General features: G+C 40.8%; 1 protein-coding gene across 1 annotated transcript in view; it reads right to left on the bottom strand.

The window, feature by feature from the left end:
* The window catches only part of KCMF1 (potassium channel modulatory factor 1), a 66,246-nt gene extending 46,213 nt beyond the window's left edge, over positions 1–20,033 (bottom strand). Inside the window, exon 1 of the mRNA XM_042787886.1 lies at positions 19,637–20,033. Within this exon, the coding sequence (XP_042643820.1) occupies positions 19,637–19,652 (16 nt within the window). The 5' untranslated portion in view covers positions 19,653–20,033. The remainder of the gene's footprint in view (positions 1–19,636) is intronic.
* Between the last annotated feature and the right edge of the window lie 2 nt (positions 20,034–20,035).

Here is a 20,035-nt window from a genome sequence, read left to right as displayed (position 1 = left end):
TTTTAATAACGTAGTACTAAAATGAGCCAAATAACAAGACCACCATTACAACCATTTATATTTCCCTAAAACACCATCAAAAATTAACTGAATACTGAACAAGTCACTTAACATCTCTTCTCCAGATCCAACTTTGAGAGGAAGGCCAGAATATCTAAACATAACAAGCAGGGCTGGTTTTACTCCTCCGAAAAACATACTGAAATACTAACAAAGTATCTGTAGTTCTTTCACAGGCTAATAAAAAAATTCCTAAGAAGTCTTACTTTCGGATTTACTGCTCTTGCATGCAGGTTCTACATATCTTATATGTACCGATCATATTGTCCAGTAGAAGGCATACCATGACACCAATGACATTTAATTATCAGGTCCGAGAACAACTTTGCCACCAACAAAGCAAATATAAACACCAAGTGAACATTTTCATTTTTAGTAAGAGATACCAGAAACATTGGTGGTTTCACTACCACCTTAGCTGAAACTGGCTGAAAGAGGGAAGCTTTTTTCTTAAAACCCCAGATGGATGACATAACAGCAAACTCAAACCCTATGTATGCAACTTTCTTTTAAATATCAGCTTCTCAAAAAAAGAAAAAAAAAAATCCGACAAAATAAAAAATCAATACGAATTTACTGACCACTGTGCAAAAATTGTGAAATTCATTTGACCAAGTACCAAATCACAGAAAAAGGAGATACTATATAAACACTTCTGTAAGATGTTTTAAATATTGCTTATTTTTTTATTCTGACCTGAAATAGGCCAAAATAGGTTCTGTACAAGAGCACACACACATGTAACCTCAAGAAGTTCTTGTCAATATTAAACATATTCTCGTTACACAATAAAAAGAGCAATCACTTTCTTGGTAAACATTTTACATACTTATCTGCAGATTCCTTCATCTCTCTAAATATACTGCTGGGACACCACACACAAGCCAGAAACTGCTCTAGTGCCTGCTGAAAACTCGGTACTTACTATCTAGACACCATTTTACCAAGAATCACTATACAGTCTATGATATGAAAAAACAAACAGTTTCCTGAAAAGCTAGGTAGAATACCTTCCCATCCTCTATCCTACAGAACAAGCTTGTCTACATTGAAGAGGAAAAGACAGACAAAATAATGCACATCCCTGTGCCAAAATATAGAGAGCAAGCATGAATGAAAAAAGGATTTTAACAAGTTCATAGGAATGCTGGAAAAATTATCCAGATGATTTGAGAAAGCAGTTGTAGGAGACCAATTCTCAAAACACATTTTTTAACTAGCCTACCCTGTTTCTAAGGACTTTCATTTAGCAAAATATAAATGTGGAATCCACATGTATTGGAGCAGAGCTCTTACATTTGAAACCTCCCAGAATAATATTTACTATGCCTTCTATTCTCTGTTTTATTACTTTTACAAGTTACTACAAACACCACAAAACAGAAACAAACCACCTTCTACAGATATATTAGCCCAAAAAAGCAAAATTAAATACTTACTGATAGTTTTCTGGGCTTCATACCTTGATCAGACTCTGCACTAGTTGTTTTCTTAATTCAGACAGGGAAAACTAGGTTACAGTTTTAAGTCCTGGCCTCCTACAGCACAAAGATGTTTTCACTGAGAGTACCACAGACTTCTATATTTTCAACAAAAAAATGTCAAATATCTTCTCAGAATAAAGTATTACATTTAACACATCTAAGCATTTAGAAATCAGCAGAATTCTTAATCTACCATGAGAACTGATTCATAGTGAAAGGTTTTGCCAGATGTGTAAGACTTTTAAAGTAGAACCAGAAACAGTAGATATTGCAAGGATTTCTGATCTAGCAGATTTGGATTTCTAATTTAGCATTTGACCCTTTGTCTCACATGCTTCTTATCATTCAATTAATACAATTTAATTTGACCATCAAAACATGAAAGCCTGCTAAAGCACTGTAAATACATTAAAACTGAACAAATTGCAACACATTTATCAGAGTGCAGAAAGTTTATAATGTGGCAGCATAGGGAACTGTGACCAGACGTGATCTTATTTAACAACTCTGTTAATCTGGAAAATGGCAAAGAGCATGTGAATTCTATTAACAGAAAAATACTCAAACTGAGGAAGCTGTGAACAGTGGCAGGGCAAGAAAATAACACTAACAGCACTGGGCTAAATCCTGTATCTAGTAAAATCCATGGCAAAGTTTCTCATTTAATGGGACAGGACCAGGTCCCCAAGTTTCTTTCAAGAGTAAATAGACAACAGAAATCAGCAACTGAGGTAAACACCAACTGGAAGAGTTCTGCGCAGAGTAAGGGGAACATCACACACAAACAGGTTTTATAGATGTAAGAAACATGAAGAAACACTGAAAAAATCCTAAAGAGAAATTAAACCAAAGAACTAGTATATCTCTGTTGGAACCTGCAAAAATTAAGAGGTAGTCTATCAGAATATAAATCTTTGCATATTTTGGTTTACAGTGTTCAGAGAAACTGAAGAATAATAGTGACAAAAAAAGGCAAAACAAAGAAGGAGAGAACAAGACACATGTCCAATCAGGCATGAGAGAGAACTGAGAAGTATGGCTCAACTGAGCGCAAAAAGTTAAAGTGATTGAACACTCAGTAGTCTTAACTCCTTTTTCTATGACCCACTGTTTCAGGCAGATAAGAGAAAAACATAAGTACTCAACACCTGGCAGAGGGAAGATTAATTAGTTTTCCTTGTAAATTCTTACCTTTGCAAAAATCTTAGCAGAAATCAAACACCCTATTGAGGTACACCCTATGCATAGCTCTGGTGTCTGGAATACACACTCAGCTTTACTTCCTTTTACACTATCACTCACTTCTGACCCTCTTATTCTTAAACATTCCATAAAGAGGCAAATGTGTCAAGCTTTTCTCCCATACAGCACAGAGAAGTAAAATTTGGCGCAGGCAATAATGCAGAAAGCAGTCAGCACTGGCTGGGCAACCACAGAGCTAGAAGCAAAAGACAAAAAAGTTTCACGTAGCAAGTGTTCCAGTTCTCACAGTAATGCCTTGTGATTACAATATGTCTCACAACAACTGAGACTTACAGTAAAGACTTGCACAAAGTGGTCTGGACGTTTCATGTCAGGAAAACACATCCAGAAAGCAGCTGGGAGAGGGAGGGAAAGAACAAGTGGTTCTCCTCTTCACTAAAGAAAGCAGCGAAGTCTGATACACAGCAGGCAGATGTACCTAGATTCCCTCCTATCACCCAAGTGAATTTACAGAGGAGTAGAACACTTTCAAGCTTACAGCCTACCTTCAAGATCACCATTTTTAATAGCACCACAATGTCATAAAAGGATTTTATTTTTCCTTAATACCACAAGAGGGCTAGGAACTTGTAAAATATACTGAGTTTCTCTAAACACAAGACAGGATGATAATGTAAATTTATTTTTAAAAGAGGCAATAGGAGGTTAAAACCTACAGCATAATCATTAAAGTAGTAGCAATGTTCTACCCTGGGCTTTCTCAGGCATTTTTCTTACTATGAACATAAACAGACTGCCTTGGCAACCACTTTTACACCCACTCTTTGTTAGAGAGAGCAGCTTCTCAGGCTGATAACATGCCGGCAGAAACTACAATAACTTATGATGTGAAAGCTATACCAGAAAAGTGCTGTGGGAAATGCTGTAGCCTAAAGCAAAAAAGGTTTCATGCCTACTTCAGTCAGATTTTGAGTTTGTTCCATTCCTGTCCCGTTTCTGATTCTCCATGACACATACTTCTTTACTAATTGCTCATACATTCTCTGGATTGGCAACCCAGTCATTTGCCAGCCATACCAAATGCCTACCTTTCTTCCTCTCATCTGGAAGAGTTTAATTTAATTTAATTTTATTACTTGTCATTTCTTTTTTCCTCTCCTCTTATACCACATATGCATAAAGAACCACCGAGTATCAGAATACTGCCTTCTGAACACTTATCTGACAGTCCTAACCGTCCTTTACGCAAACATCCAGCTTACTTTTCAGAATAATTTCCTAACCACCCTAGCTATTGGAAAATAATGAGTCAGATCATTTTCCTAAATAGCTTTCCTTCACTGAATACTAAAAGCCATCACTGATCTAGAGATCACAGTTATGAATCTTCAGTACTTAGTCTTTTTACTGGAATTAGCTCACTCTCTTAAGACTCCTTATTTAGGAAAAACTGCTTTAAAAAATATTTCTGTTCAAATCTGTCCTCAAAGTAAACCTGATTCTCAGGAAAAACACTACACAGTTGTATTTCTAATCCAACACACTAAAAATGAAAGCATCGCTTGGAACAAGTATGAAAAAATAAAGTACAAATCTGTCAAGCCAGATAACAAGGGACCTATTTACTGTAGAAAACATGAAACGTAAGTTTATCAGCTTCACTATTTTGCCATAAAATCCCAATCATATTAAGAAATTTAAGGGAAGGGAGAATCCATTTTGAGAATCCATTTTTATTCCTAGAACTGAAAGCAGCCACCTACAATTTCAAAGATAAAAAAATAATCTCTATTTTTGACTCTATAGAAATGAAGACACTAATGTCAAAATTTAGAGCACCTATTTTCAGTTGGAGGTAGAAACAAGGACTGAACAAAACAGTAACTGCAGTTTCAATGTAACTGTTTTGTTGCAGGTAGAAACACTAAAAGGCAGAATAAAGACCATAAAATTAGATTTTTGTTCTATCCTGACAAAACTCAGATCTCTCAAATCCTCATATTAAATTTTAACAAAGAAAATTGCCAAGCACTCTGATTCACATCACAAGAGTCAGACAGGTACCACAATTCCCATCACCTTGCTTCAGACAAAAGCCTTCTGCAGCCCCTCACTATGAATAGCCAGAGAGTCATTCAGCCTTGCTCTAGAACAAGACGTTCAGTATTAAACAGTGTCAAAAACATTTCAAAAACTGCATCTACACAAAGGAGCAACACCAATATGAAAGCAGTCTGAACAGTTGCAGATGAATACTTAGTACAAGAACCTAATTTAACAACAGAACAACTAAAAAAATAATCTTATTCTTCAGAGTTATAAAAATTTGGAAATTGAGCTTTAACAAAAAAAAAAAAAAAAAATTTTCTAAATGAACACAGAGAGCAATTTATAGAGATGCTTTTCTTTATTTGCTGAACTACAGTAATAAAGCAGATGCCTAATAATATAGCATTTTATCAAAACAGATAAAACGTACCTCACTTTGTAATTTAAGAAACCAGGAAAAGGAGCAACAAAACCTATTAGGTCTCACTGTGCCTTACTATAGGCTCAGATGCCATGCTGCAGTTACAAAATGCATGAAACACTATTTTAAGGACAAAGGAAGAATCAACTGAATAAACAAATCTGACACATCTCCATTGAGAGAGGTTTTTAAATGATCTGCCTATCAGAAAAGAAATTTCAGTTCTGTAATACAAAGGTATTACTGAAGAAGGCCAAGATATTAAGCCAGGGAAGGTGAATATACCAGAATATTTTCACAGTTTTACTTAAATTTCTGCATCTTGGAAGCACAGAAATGGTGCATTTGTAACACTGAAAACTTTTTCTTTACATTTTCAGACCAAGTTATAAACGGTGTTCTCCACTTTCCACTGGATTCCATTCCACACAGAAGGGTAGTTTTCACCCACTAAACTGCTGAACTATTTCAAGTTCTCAGATGTTTATGAGCACAAACACTCACCCTGATACTTGCATCTTCTGTTGTTAGCACCTTCTTTAAACACACAAATTTTTTTAAGACTGCCTCACTGCACACTCTGTTGGATTATCAAGTTTGATTTGGGCATGCATGTCAACCAGACAACCAGTTTTACCACAAAAATAGCACAACCCTCTAGCCTACAGATACCATAACTGAGGCTGGGTATGAGCATGAAACTCTATCCATTTACGTTGGCAGCCTTCAAGGTGTTGTCACTGGGGAGCAAGGATGAATAGAGACCTTCAGCCCATTCAGCAGAACACAATGTCCACATTCCTGGTACAATTTTAAGACAACTGTTATTTTAACAGGTTTTCTGAGCACTCTATCACCTGTTACAACACACCTGCTCCTACAGGAAACAGCAAATGTTAACTACTTCCCTTTCAAACTCTTCTGCATGTGCTAGAGCTAGCAGTTAACTTACTTCACTGGTAACCTCTCACCAGACAGTGAAACTCAGAACCAATTCAGCACCTCTAACCTTCCCAAAGTCTACAATTCTACATTAATTTTTCAGGAAAAAAAGAGGTATGACACTGCACCTGAAATACTGTCCACAAACTATGTTTTACAGGCAGAGTTTTGAAGCTTTTTCTGTGGATTTGCAAACATCTTTCAGTACAGCTAGCAGACCCATATACAGAAACTTAGAGCTTACATTACAGCCAAGAGCAGGTCCATTTTTCTTGTGTACAATTAGAAGATGCCTTACAACTGTTGCAATAGGAAAACAAAGGATTCACAGCCCTATTACCTACATAAAATTTCTTTAGTCTTTTTTACCTCTAAGGCCTGCTTCACCCTGAATACAGGTCATCAGATCATTCAAAGTATTTCCTCTGTAGTTTCTCATTTCCGAGACATTCCTCAAGAGTCCCAGCAGCTTCTCTAGAGTTCCTGGATTAACTGGAAGAAACTACAGTACAGACCTTTACAACTGTTATAGAACGCCAAGATCTCCAAATGCTCAGCACTATGAAAATAGGGGCCTTTAATGTAATGTCATATTACTCAAGTTAAGAAAGTGTCTGCTTTCTTCAAAAACATTAATTTGTGAATAAGGACATCAGAAGAAAGCAAAACCAGGTTTGGAATAAGCTCAACACCAAGTTTAATGCAAGCACTACAGAGAGTATTCATCAGATGCCAATATGAAATACTTGCTGTGAGAAAAATACATCATGGTATTCCTCAGAGCTAGGGTCTGAAGTCTTGCACATCAACCAATTATCACCCCGAAGTATTTAATTCTTGGCTAGACAAATGTATTCTGGCATGTAATTCTCAACAATCCACTCCTTCAGCTTTCTGGTCACTTTTCTTGAATTCTTAATGCTTCCCAAAACAGAGTATTAACTGAGCTTTGAGGCACAGTGAGGATGACACCTCCCAGTAACTGGTTCCAATACTGAAGAGCTGGATAATACCATAACAGACTACAAAACTACAAAAAACATTAAAATCGTCCATTTATATTATTTTTTAAATGTGACAGCATCAGTTAAACTTGAGAATTTGCATCCTGCAGATCCTTTGTGTCTAAATAAACTTCAGACAGCAGTTTGGAATAACACAAGAATGTTTATCTATAGCAACCTCTACCACTACAAATTTCACTAACAACAGTCAATTATTCTAAGGAATCTTCACTTAAAAAGTAAAGGCTATATTCTAAGGAATCTTCACTTACAAAGCCACTCATTATGTAGCAAAATCTCAAGCTGTTTTCTCACCTCCTCACAAGTGTCTTCCAGAATAAGGAACACTTGGTATGCTGTCAGATCCTGACTGGCAATTCACAGGCCTTATGCCAAAACAACCTGGGAGAAGATACTTGTAGATCATAGCATCTGTGCTTTCTGCATTCAGGAGGGCAAAAAGGTTTATTCACCTTTGCAGTTTTCCAAAATTGAAGATAATCAAGGGAGAAGATAACTGGAAAATGTATCTGACCTTCTCCTAAGTCAAGACACTCTGCACGGTTTCTATTCAGTCTTCTTAAATCTGTGAGGTATCTAATTAATATAATTAAAAAATACAAGTCTAAACAATACAAAAAATTGGTCCTGGTTTACAGTAGAAGTAAAAAACTTCTATCTGTACAGTCAGAGATCAAATTACACTTAGTGACATTTTCATCTTACCTGAACAGTACCAACAATAGCAGGGGACAGGTATGGAATTAAGATCATCTGAGTTATCTTATGCACATCTAGATTGAAAAAAGTTTAGTCATGATCTAAAAAGGACTGCATGCTCTATAGTTTACTTTTGTAAACCTTTCTTCAATGGCATCCTGAGTTCTTTTCCAATCTTACCTCATTTTCCAAAGCTATGTTTAGAGAGAGAATCTACTCTGGACACATGAAAAATATTCACCATAAATCAGGTGCTGGATTTAGTAGCCTTACTTACTTTCAGAAAATAAAAAGATAAAGTCAGAAGAAACTTTGGAAACTGCAGTGGCAGAGCTATGCCTATCTCGTTGTGACCTACGTTCCCACACTATTACTCTTGGTGAAGCTGCTCTAAGACTCAATTTCATCAGTGAATCACAAGGTGCTTCTCACTACAGAAATTTTCCACTTGCAGAGATAATCCACACCTCAGCTTGCATACTGATATACACATAATACCTGTACACTACACACCATTCGTGTTAGGCATATCTCATTGTTGCTGACTATATTAAAAGTATATGCAAATATTTGCAATGATTCAAACCTCTGCTTTCTGAAAGTGAGGTGATGGCACCCTGAACCGACAAGCCTTTTTGCCCAAACTACAGATTTCCTCAGAGCTAATTTCATTTTAACTATCATAAAAGAAAGACCAACCAACAAAGGTTTACAGTCAGATTCACAGCTGTTTCAAATTCATTCCAGGTGAACACCAGTTCCTAAGCACGTATTGTTAATACACACACAAACTGATAAGTTAAAGCAAAAAGTGTATTAACAGTAAAACTGAACATTTTTCTTACCAGAATTATTTATTCTGAGGACAGAAAATACTGATAAACACACAAGTCTTTACATTATTATGTCTTAACATATTTCTGACCTTGAAAATCTTGTATGATCTATTGCTGCTGGAGCTAGGATACTCAAGATAGGTACCCAGAGAATATCCCCTGTTTAACAGCTCACAGCACTGCTCTCCAACCAGCTACCTCCAGGATGCCTCCACTCAGCCTCCATGTAATTCTAATGTTCTAGGCACACACTCAGATGCTTACTTCCAGAAGCTGTCACAAAGTTCCTGTCATATTATCAAGCATCTGGAAAGCAACTCTGTTGGTCTGTAGAGGTACAGAAATGTGTATAGAAATTAATTAAAATTACAATCCTAATATAAATATTGATATTCTCAAACCACTTCAGCCCATCTGTCACCTTAGTTCATGATAATTTCTTCTATGTATAAAACTATTTCTATTTACACATAAAGACTTGTCATACCATTTGCACTAGAAATCAACTGTTACTGAAAAGCTTTGTAAACAATGACTGTCCTCAACAAATAATTAAAGAATTCACCAGTCATAGCCTAGACTAGTAAGTAAAATTTTCACTACTAAAGCAACCTGTCTAACAAAACCAAAACACAAATCCATCTCTAATAGGTCAGAGAAACCACTGCCTAAAAATATTTTCAGCAATAGCTGTTTTCTGAAGTGAGAGGTTGTTGTGCTACGAAGAAACACTAGAGCTCTGTTTTTCAAAGAAGCTTATAGAGGCAGGCATTAAACTCCTATTGCACTTGAATCCAACACAGGTCTACAACTTTCCCAGGTGTTTTTGAAAATCCCACCTTAGAGCACTCTAAGGAGGAAAGTAAGAGAGGGAGGACACAAAGGGAAGGAAGAACAATGACAAGGAAGTAAGAGCGTGAAAGATAAGAGATCGAAGACAAAAAGAAAGTATCCTGGTTTGAGCTCAGAGAACAACTGAGCACCACCCAGCTGCTGATTCCCCAGTTTCCCCCAGAACTGGGAAGGAGACAATAAAGCAAAAAGCTCATGAATCAAGATAAGGACAGAGAGGGAAAACTCACCCATTACAGTCATGGGCAAAAGACAGACTCATTAGGGGAAATAAATAACATTAATTTAATACAGACACTAACAACACCACCACTTAATAGATAGAGTAGGACAGTGAGAAGTGCTACCACATCTTAAAAACATCTTCCCCCAACGCTCCCTTCTTCCCAGGCTCAGCTTTGCTCCCAGTATCTCTACCTCCTCCTCCTCAGCAGCACAGGGGACTTGGAAATTGGGGGTGCAGTCAGTCCTGCCACTTCTTTCCCCTCAGGGTGGTGGTAGGGAGGGATGGGACACATGACCAGAACTCCTTGCATTCTTCCCCTGTTCAAGCATGGTCTCCCTCTCACTAGAGACAGTCCTCCATGAACTTTCTCCAACTTGAGTCCTTCCCAAAGGATGCTGCTGTTCCTAAGTTGCTCCAGCATGGGTCACCCCTGCATGTTGTAGCCCTCTCAGCACCAAACTACAACAACAGGGACTTCTTCCCATAGGGTCCCAGCCTTCTTCAGACACAACTGCCTGCTCTAATGTGGAGTCCTCCACAGGCTGCAGGTGGGTCTCTGCCCCACTGTGGACCTCCATGCATGGCAGAGGGGCAGCCTGCCATCTCACCACAGGATATGGGGGAGGTCTCTGCTCTGGCACACCTTCCCCTCCTTTCTTCCACTGACCTCAGTGTTCACACAGATGTTCTCCTTCACAACTCTTCCTCATAACTCCCACTCCTCCTCTCAAGTTCCTCTTCTTAAATCTTTTATCACAGAGGCACAATCACTGTCACTGATTAGCCAGCTTGGCTTTGGTGCAGAGGTGGGTCCAACTGGGAGCTGGGGGAACTTTGAGAAACTTCTCATAGGGGACAACCACTGTAGCCCCTTCCCCTGCTACCAAAAACCCCATGTCACACAGACCCAGCAAAAAAGGCAATTTATCCTACTCGAGACAGCACCTGTCAGTCAAGACAAGAAACAATGCCTCCCAAAAAGAATCTGGAACTATGAAGGGGCAGCAGTGATAGGGGAAGACCAAATCTGACCTCAGGTAAGAGAAAAAATAGAGTTATGATTAAAAAAAAAAAAAAAAAACACAAAAAAAAACCTTTGTCTGTTGCTTCTTCTTACTTGAAGAAAGACCTGTGATTTTTTAAATTTATGTCTGCAGCGGGATTTTTTCAGCGATTACTGTGGGATGATCTGAATCAAACACGGAACAAGGTCAACAGTATTTTGATAAAAATGTGAAATTCCATGTGAAATCTATGTGAATAGTGAAATTAAAAACAAATTTAAAGTATTATATAGCTCTATAAAATGATAGCTCCAAACAGTATATGCCACTGAAATGTCCTAGTGAGACAAAAACTTAGAAGAATCAACTTGTATCTATAAACTCACTGCAATGGCAAACAAGACCACTAATCCCTATCTTTAGGAGACTTTCCTAAGTGCCTTCTGGCAAGACATAAAATCTCTACCTCATATCCCACATGCAAATGGGAGAAATCCCATTCCCATGGTCTCCTTTGTCAATGTTCCCTGTTTAATTCTAATAAAGTAGTTTTACCCAGGTCTCCAAATGAAAATGGGGTGACTTTTAAAGAAAGTCTCATAGAAACTCCAAATAAAACAATCATGATAGAATACACTCATGAAATTCACTGTACAGTGACAAATGGGCAATAGAGGAATTCTCATATAAAAGCAAATCATAGACTGTGGAGAAAGTAGCCCAAGTGATTCCAAGAAGAAAAAACATGAAAACTCACAACCTTTCTGATATTAAAATATATGTATGCTAGTATCAATTCATGATCAGAATCCATAGAAAATACAATCTAACACCTGTATTTCTTTCTTGAAAAATACCCTCTCACTCAGTGTACTAAGGCATATGTTGCTCAGTAAAGAAACATAAAAGTCTCCATCATCATTGGTCAGTCTAAGCCTTTATTTATTTATTACACACTTTAAAAATTTTGCATTGACTGGATTTTCTCACTGCCTTTTCTCTGCAGGCATTTCTCTCTAGAATTTCAGTGCAGCATAAATACCAACTAATTGACTTTAACCACACTTCTAAACAGTATTTTCCTTCTCTTGTAATAGTGGGAAACCAAGGCATGTCAAGATTAAAACTGCAAATCCACTGAATCCAGTTGCCCAATCTGAAATGCCAAAGGATGGATTTTTCAAAATCTGATTTTCTAGAGTTAAGTGTTTTTTCAAAGCCTATCCCTCAGTTACTACAGTTGAAGTTGTTAATGCTCAGATCCCAAAAACCCAAATCAGGCCTTCACAACATAAGGAACAAAGAGCTAAGAGCTACTCTTGAATTCTTGACGAAGTGATATGCCTAGCAGTTCACATGAACTCTGCAGCAGTGGACAGGAGGGTTCTACAATAAATTCCACTGTCAACACCTCGACCGTCCTTTCTTTCTGTAATTCCTCTAACAGCTCATTTGCTGTAAACTCCCAAACACAAAGCAGTGGTCCAACATACAAAACCCTCTTGTGCACCCTAAAGGATGCAGGAGTGCTGTGAAGTAGGTAACATGCAGCTGTGTAATTACACAATGCAGATACTCAAACAACGTTTAATTAGTGTCTCCTGTGCAACCAAATTCTGGCATATCTCAACTCCCAAGTGCTATTCTTCAAATCTGCTGCTGTGCCCAGCAGCTTCTTGAGTGTAGCAACAGTTTTGTTACTAGTCACTATTCTGGTTTTGCATTTCTTAACAGTAACTGAAGTAACAACAATAAAGACGCAACTATGAACAGTGACACGCACAGCTCTTCCTCAAATGTTATCAGTAATGTAAACATGCAAAGGTATTTGAAAAGTTTTCTTCTTTTTATTAAATGTGTATGAATTTTGTTTGCTCAAGCAACTTGCATGGCACTCTAAACTTCCCCTGAATGCCTTCTAGTCAACACTAGTTCAAACCAACATTTGGAAGTAAGTTATTTCACCACTTTCTTCTCTCTTCACCCCCACCTAATAATGTTAAAAGCATCACAGTTCTGTTCCAGTTTTTCTGCCCAAGATATTGGCGATTAACCTTTCAACACTGATTATTTAAATCTAATCTTTTTCTCCAGTTTCCCAAAGAATTTTCGATCCATGGCATTAGTTCTTATCACAAACCTGAGAGAAAAAATGGTCTCTCTTTACACATTTTTTTGGAGGACCTTGTTCAGACTCCACAGGGACAGCAGCATATTTGTTCACGCACAGTATGTTTCCTAAACCATTAAGAGCCAGAAACCTCTTTTTAAAATGAAAACCTAGCTTACTCAAAACCAGTAAGTACCTTGTCAGTTAAAAGTATCATTGTGTCCAGCTCTTTTGATTATTAAATGACCATTCAGTTTCTTACTCAAAGCAAACAACAGATAATAAAGTAAATTATGGTGTTACAATATTTCTAATCACATTTGCAGCTGTTTACACTTAATATTAAGTTTTTGTCCTAAAATAGGTCTAACTAGTTATCATGATAACTTGTTTTCAGATACTCCACCACACCTGTAAATATATGCATTAATGTGCTACCATAGAGTAAAACTAACAGTATGAAATACTTTGACATATAAAGTTAGAAAATGCTTCAAAGTCAAATATTTGTGCAAATTCAAAAAACCTCACTGTTTTATGTTACACATACCACTTAATCAGGATTTTTCTACAAAACAGATCCAAGTAGAAGCAACATACAAACAAATTTGTGATTATTCTGTATTGTGGAATAGCAAAATTCCATGTTTGGAGAAGACATAAGCAAAGTATTAACATGCATCAGAAGGCAGCAAGTTATAACTAACTGGTCTCATAGATGCATGTTTCATTAATAAACGCAATACTTCACCAGCACAGTGTCCTGAGTACTTTGTATGAATAACATGTAGTCTCGTTACCTGAATTGCGCATTACATGCAAAAATAGATTAGTTCTGTATTTAGCGTCAATTCTATAACTGATACTACATGAAATATTAAGTTATACATCAACTGCTGAGTGTTATTGGTCTTGACAGAACTTTGTAGTAGCCTTCTGCAGCTCAAGTATGACACAGCTATTGCAAAATTATCAGCAGCAGAAATTACTCTTGTTTTTAATGTTTTCAAAAAGCTTGTTATTGTAAAGTTTTATTTATGTTTTGTATCACGATCACACAGAAGATGTCCTCAACCCAGCTCCCAATCTGTTCACTGTACAGATAAAAGACTGGAGCTAACATTACCCTTACATTAGTTGTTTTCAAGTGCTCAGAACAAATTAAACTCCAGGATTTCTTGAATTTCAAAGACCAAGTTCCGTGTATTTCTTTAAGATGTACTTATCTACACTTCTATTACAAATAATCACTTGATTTAAAGATCTTTATGCAAGACATTCATACATACAAACACAGAAAAGAGGAGCACTGAGACCCTAGCTCCCTAGAATACAAGGAGCTTGAAGCCAGCAGAAAACATTCAGAAACTCCACATGCTCCTGACAGTCACTACTCTCCCTTCCCAACTTTGTTACCACCACCCATTTGCAACTTTACTTCATGTGGGACTAGGACTAACTGCAGAGCTTTCCTGCCTTGTAAGAAATGCTGACAAACGGGCACCATCAAAAACAACCACCACTTGCATTGCTGCTAGCTCTTTGAAGCTTAAAGAATATGTCCCTTAATGAAAATAAGAAACAAAGTATGGAACTGGGGCTGGGAGTGAGGTGCAGTGTGCAAGATCAAAAACCAAGTGCTGCACGCAGTGTGGCACTGGCAGCCTTCTGGAGCTGCTGGGGGTATGGAACCTGAAGCCAGGCCCTTGTATGACCAGTACTGGCACAGCAAACTAGTTTCACAAAGGAAGTTGCAAAAAATGGTCTTTCAATGATATTCCTGGAATTTACGATTCTCTATTTTTCTGCTGTCCTGGGTGGTGTCTACTGACATATGAGAGAATCACTGCCTGATGCATGTCCACAGAAATAAAACCTGTAATATGCGGAAAACCTTCTGGTATACTTCCTAGAGCATAAAAAAATTATTTGCTCCTTGTAGGCTGCCAAATATTATACCACTACACACTCCTTCGAGGGGCTAACCCTGAGAAACACAGTGTGTCGCTCCTATAAAGGGAACAACCTGAAATTTAAGAGCAGGGAACAATCTCATGTTGTGTTCTAGAGAAGCAAAAGGCAAAGAATAGCTAGTTTCTTAACTCCAAATTGCAGAACAAAAGTGGTTTTGTGAAGTATCATGGTTTGAGCCTGGTCAGCAGCTAAATGCCACGCAGCTGCTCACCCACCCTCCTTCCACACAGGTGAGGGCTCTGGGGCCTAGAGAGCCCCTGGGGTCTCAGTGTGCTGCAGCACTCCTCCAGCTACCTGCACAACCATGGAGAAGACAGGAGGAAACGGGATGGGAAACCCATCCACCTTCTAAGAGAGCGGGTTCGAGAGTTGGAAGGAAGAATGGCTACAAAACAAGGTTCTTCCAGGAGAAGTACCGCTCCAGTCTCCGCTAACCAGTCTCCGCGCAGAAGAGTTGACTTCGCTCCTGATCCTATGAGGAGAACTTCTGAGTCGTACTTACAAGAAGTGAGTAACCAGGATGAGACTGAGATTCACACAGACCACACTAACCCCTTCATCGATAATGGATACTATGAGCAGCATTAGAGGGGCCCTGCCTCCAGACAGGTGGAAGAGAGGGACAACTGTGTTTACTGGATTGTGTAGATTCAATGGCCTGGCACATCTGACCCCAGGAGTATAAGGCTCTGGTGGACACTGGTGCCCAATGCACCCTGATGCTGTCAAATTTCCAAGGAACAGAGCCTATTTGTATTTCAGGAGCAAACGGTTCCCTACTCAAGCAAGATGATATACACCACGGGGGAACCTATGGTATTACCTGCGCAAGGATGACATGCAAACTTGTGAAGCGATCCATAAATAGGACTGGTTTCAGCAACTGATGCCCAGCGACTGCTGCAGACTGTGAATACAGACAGCATCTGATGCATCAGCCACCAGCTCCAACTGCAACAGAGACTGCATGCCATCCTCCTGCCAGGTCCAAGGACACCTGTGCCCTACTAACTGAGCATCGCTCCTCCTGCCTGAAGGGACTATTCCGACAGATGGAACCTGAAGCTATGGACCAAATGAACTCACAATACATTCTGCAGTGATGGCCCATGGACTGAGGGAATGGTATCTGTTTGCACATGTCTATGACCAAGGAAGAGGATAGTAATTAATTAGAATATATTTGAAATATGGAACGTGAGGATAACATAAATGATATGGAATAAGGGGTGTATACTGTCCTGGTTCCGGCTGGACTAGAATTCCTGTTGGTTTGGCAGCAGGAGGAGTGCTGCAGCACACTGAGACCCCAGGGGCTCCCCAGGTCCTAGTGCCCTCACCTGTGTGCGGGGGCGGGGGGAGCACAGCTGGAGGGATGGGCCCCGATTGGCTGATATTCCATGTCACGTGACATTGTGCTCACTATATAAAGGCAGGAGTGGGCCGGGAGGGGCGGCCACTTCTGGGAGTGTGGCCGCAGCATCTGCGTGTTTGGGATTGCCAGCCGGGAGCAGGTGAGTGTCGGTTGGCATGTGGTAAGGAATTGCATTGTACATTACCCGTTTATACTGTCACCGTATTATTCTGTTACTAAACTGTTTTTATCTCAACCTGCGAGTCTCCCTTTGCCCCTCCGATTCCCTCCACATTCCCAAGTCGGGGGAGGGTGGGTGAGGGGCTGCGTGGCGTTTAGCTGCTGAGTAGGCTCAAACCATGACAAAAAGTTAGAAACAACTATCAATAGCAAGAGGTGAATAAACACTAACAGCTACTCTTGACAGTATTGCCAAAGCCTCTTAAACACTGAATGAACATTTCAAGACAGAGCAACAATTCAAGTTCTAGTTGTTCCCATGTGTTGAGATTGTGTCTGTGTTTTCCTGAATTTGGGAAAGATGTGAGCTCAGAACTCACGTGTAAAATGAGAGCACAGCGAAATGGCGCATTGTTGTCAGTCTTTTTGTGAAGGATAACAAAATATTAAAAACCACAAACAAACAAACAATTTTATGGATTACATCAAAGAAAACAGTCAAGAAGCCTCCATGGAAAGTAAGCTTAAATAGGCTATGAAGCATCTGATGGAGATTTAAAGTCCCAAGACTTTGGAATTCCAACTTCTCCTGGATTTACCCTTACAGAAACATCCTTTCCCATCATAAGACCGGTACAGCACCCAGATTATCTCAGAAACAATCAATAAGTCTTGTTTGTAACTGAGGATGGACTGTTTTAAAGGAAACACACAGAAAAATATTATTTATTAAGCATGATTAAAGCTTGATTTTTTTCCCTATACCATATTCTTCCAAGACAGTCCATCCCAAACCAGTCACACTAGATCAAAAACTGTAAACTGTGAATGACATACACAGATCTGAAACAAGAATTACCGAGTATTTAATTTCTAACGATTTCCTGATTTCCAGCAAAATTAAGTCTCCAATCAAACCTCTTTTTCACAAAGTTGGAAAAGCACACCTGCTGTATTAATATGAGTTACTCTAACCCTATGACTAAAGTTGAATAAACCAAAACATCTGAAGTGTAAAGGAAGAGGAAAATCCCTAAGAAATTGAGACAGATGAGATTTTTACTGAAAATATATCACAAGGACACAGTGATATATGTCATTTTTAATCTCACAGGGTTCTCATGGTTTCACTCAGGTATATATGTGCACTCACACACACACACACCTTAGTCTACATTCACAATACGAAACTGCTAAAACTCACACTCACTTGATCAAAACAGACGATTATTTCTGTTTTTTCCAACTAAGTATGTCTAGAAAGAACAAACACCAATGAATCTGCTTCAGAAGACAATATTAAGCCTGGTTTTGTTAGCAGTCACTCTTTCTAAAAGCATCAACAAACATCCAAACAAGGGAATGTAATTTTCCCTGTTATAAACAGAACCTAACACAATAGAAGAATTTGTGATATAGCCTCCATCAAAAACAGAAGGAAAACTATATTCAAATTTTGTCTTAACTGCTCAAGGTCTGAAATGTCTTTTCAGTAAACATCACCATCTTTTATAACAGTCCACGAACTTACCATTGAAAAACACTAAAGAGCAACACATGCTATCACTTTCATATTTTTAACCTATTCAGACTCAAAAAGTTTGCATTCTAGTACCTCACTTTCTAAAGAGAGTATCATAGATACATGCATCACATAAGAAACTTACAGATGGCATAATCCCCTAACATCACTAACAACAATTCAGTAAATAATGCTCATTTCAATCACTATTGTTAGAAACTGCATCTTTACTCAGAGATGCAGCATCTCCACCGTCTTGGGAAAACATATTTTAAGGAGGGGGAGGGAGCGGTAAGAGAGGAAAGAAAGACACAGGAAGAATTTGGTAGCCTTACTTAATTTTAACTTAAAAATAATCTAGTGGATTCATGGAAGACAATTCTTTAATACAGAAGCATGCATACTTGCATAAACAAGAAGTCTGCAAAACACTGTGATGGCACACTGGAAATCTGTCATATATACCATTGGCTAGCACCAAACTACCAACTAGAAGCCAACATAATTAGCCACAAATACTGAATTCTCCTATAAGGTTTCTGTCAAAACATTTTAAGATCAGATAAACCAGCAAAATTATACATTAGATAAAATAGAGAAAATGGAGACAGGTGCTGAATTAAGTTTCCAACATGGCAGAAGGTTACCCTTTCAGGTGACAAACCCTGATTTTACAGAGTACTTCAATACTAGTCAAAGCACCTTATCCACTGGTAAGAAATTACAGAAAAATCAAGCGACTTTTTCCTTCTGTTTCCACACTCCTATCTTCTTCCTGTAGAAATTCATTTCTTAGCTTCCAGCTCTCTCTCCACATTGCTCCTTTTGAGCAATTCTGTCCTGACACTCACGGCAGTAAACACAGTGGGACCAGGGCAAATACACACCACACGTTTCTCTGGTGGCCTCTCCTAACATCTCAAAACACGTCACTACATCAGCACTGGTTTCCCCTACCATAAGACAAAACAGAGATAAGGGAGGCAGCTCCCGGAGCTACCAGCAGACAAGCTACCCCTCAGCAGGGCCACGCAGGCTGCCTGCACAGCTCTTCCCCCAGGCCCCGCGCTGCGGCCCGGCTCCCCTCCCCGCCCGCCGGTCGCGACCCCTACCATCAACCGGGTCCTCGCTCCCCGCCCGCTCCCCCGGGCTGCCAGGCCGCACCGCCGCCACGGGGCGCCGGGGGAGCTGCGCCGGGCCTGACCCGCCGCGGCGGCCGACACGTCGGCAGGCCGCCCCGCGCCGCCGCCCACCCCAGCCGGGCCCGCCGGTGGCGCCCTGCGTGCCCGCCCGGCCCGGCCCCCCCGCTTCCGCCCGTCCTTCAGGCACCACCACCGCCGCCGCCTCCCTGCCCGCGCCCGTCGCCGGTTCGCTCCCGGCCCCGCGCGGCAGCAGGCCCCAACTCCGCGCCCGGAGGGGCGGCGGGGGAAGGCGGCCGGGCCCGCCGCAGGCCGCGCAGGGGAGCCGGGCCGTAACGGCCGCAGCCGCCTCCCCTCCCATGACACTGCAGAGCAGGGCCCGGCCGCCGCCCTCCGCCGCCGCGGCCTCCTTCCGCCGCCGGCTGCGCGGTCCCCTCTCCCGGCGGCGGCGGCGCCATGATGAGCCGCCCGAGAGGGCGCCGCGCCAGGCCCTAGCGTCGGGCCGGGCCCCGGGACGCACCCCCACCGCCGCGGCCTGGCGCCCCGCGCCGCTCACCTTCATGTCGGGACATCCTAGTCCGGAGGCGGCGGCCCAAGCCCCTCTGGGGGCTCCCGCGGGCTGCTCGGGCGCCGCTGCGGCCTGGCCCCCCGCAGCCGCCGCACGCACGGAGCCTCGGTGCGAGAGAAGAGGGGCCGAGGACCGAGCCGATAAAGGGGCAAAAATACAAGAGGCAGCGAGGAGCCGGCCTCCCTCCTCCTCCTCCCTCGCTCGCCCTGCAGGGGGGCGGATCCGGCGGCGGCTTCCCGGGCGCCGTGACACGGTGACTCTGGGCCCCGCCGGCAGCTGGCGCCGCCTCCCTCTCCGCTCCGCCCGCTGCCGCAGCGACGGATGGGGCTGGCGCCGCGCTGGAGCGCTCCAGGCCCCTTCCCCTTCCTCCCGCCCCGGCCGCGCTTC

The sequence above is a fragment of the Tyto alba genome, unplaced genomic scaffold (assembly GCF_018691265.1).
Source record: "Tyto alba isolate M040663 unplaced genomic scaffold, T.alba_DEE_v4.0 Super-Scaffold_13, whole genome shotgun sequence".
NCBI lineage: Eukaryota > Metazoa > Chordata > Aves > Strigiformes > Tytonidae > Tyto > Tyto alba.
This window is presented reverse-complemented; position numbering and strand designations above follow the sequence as displayed.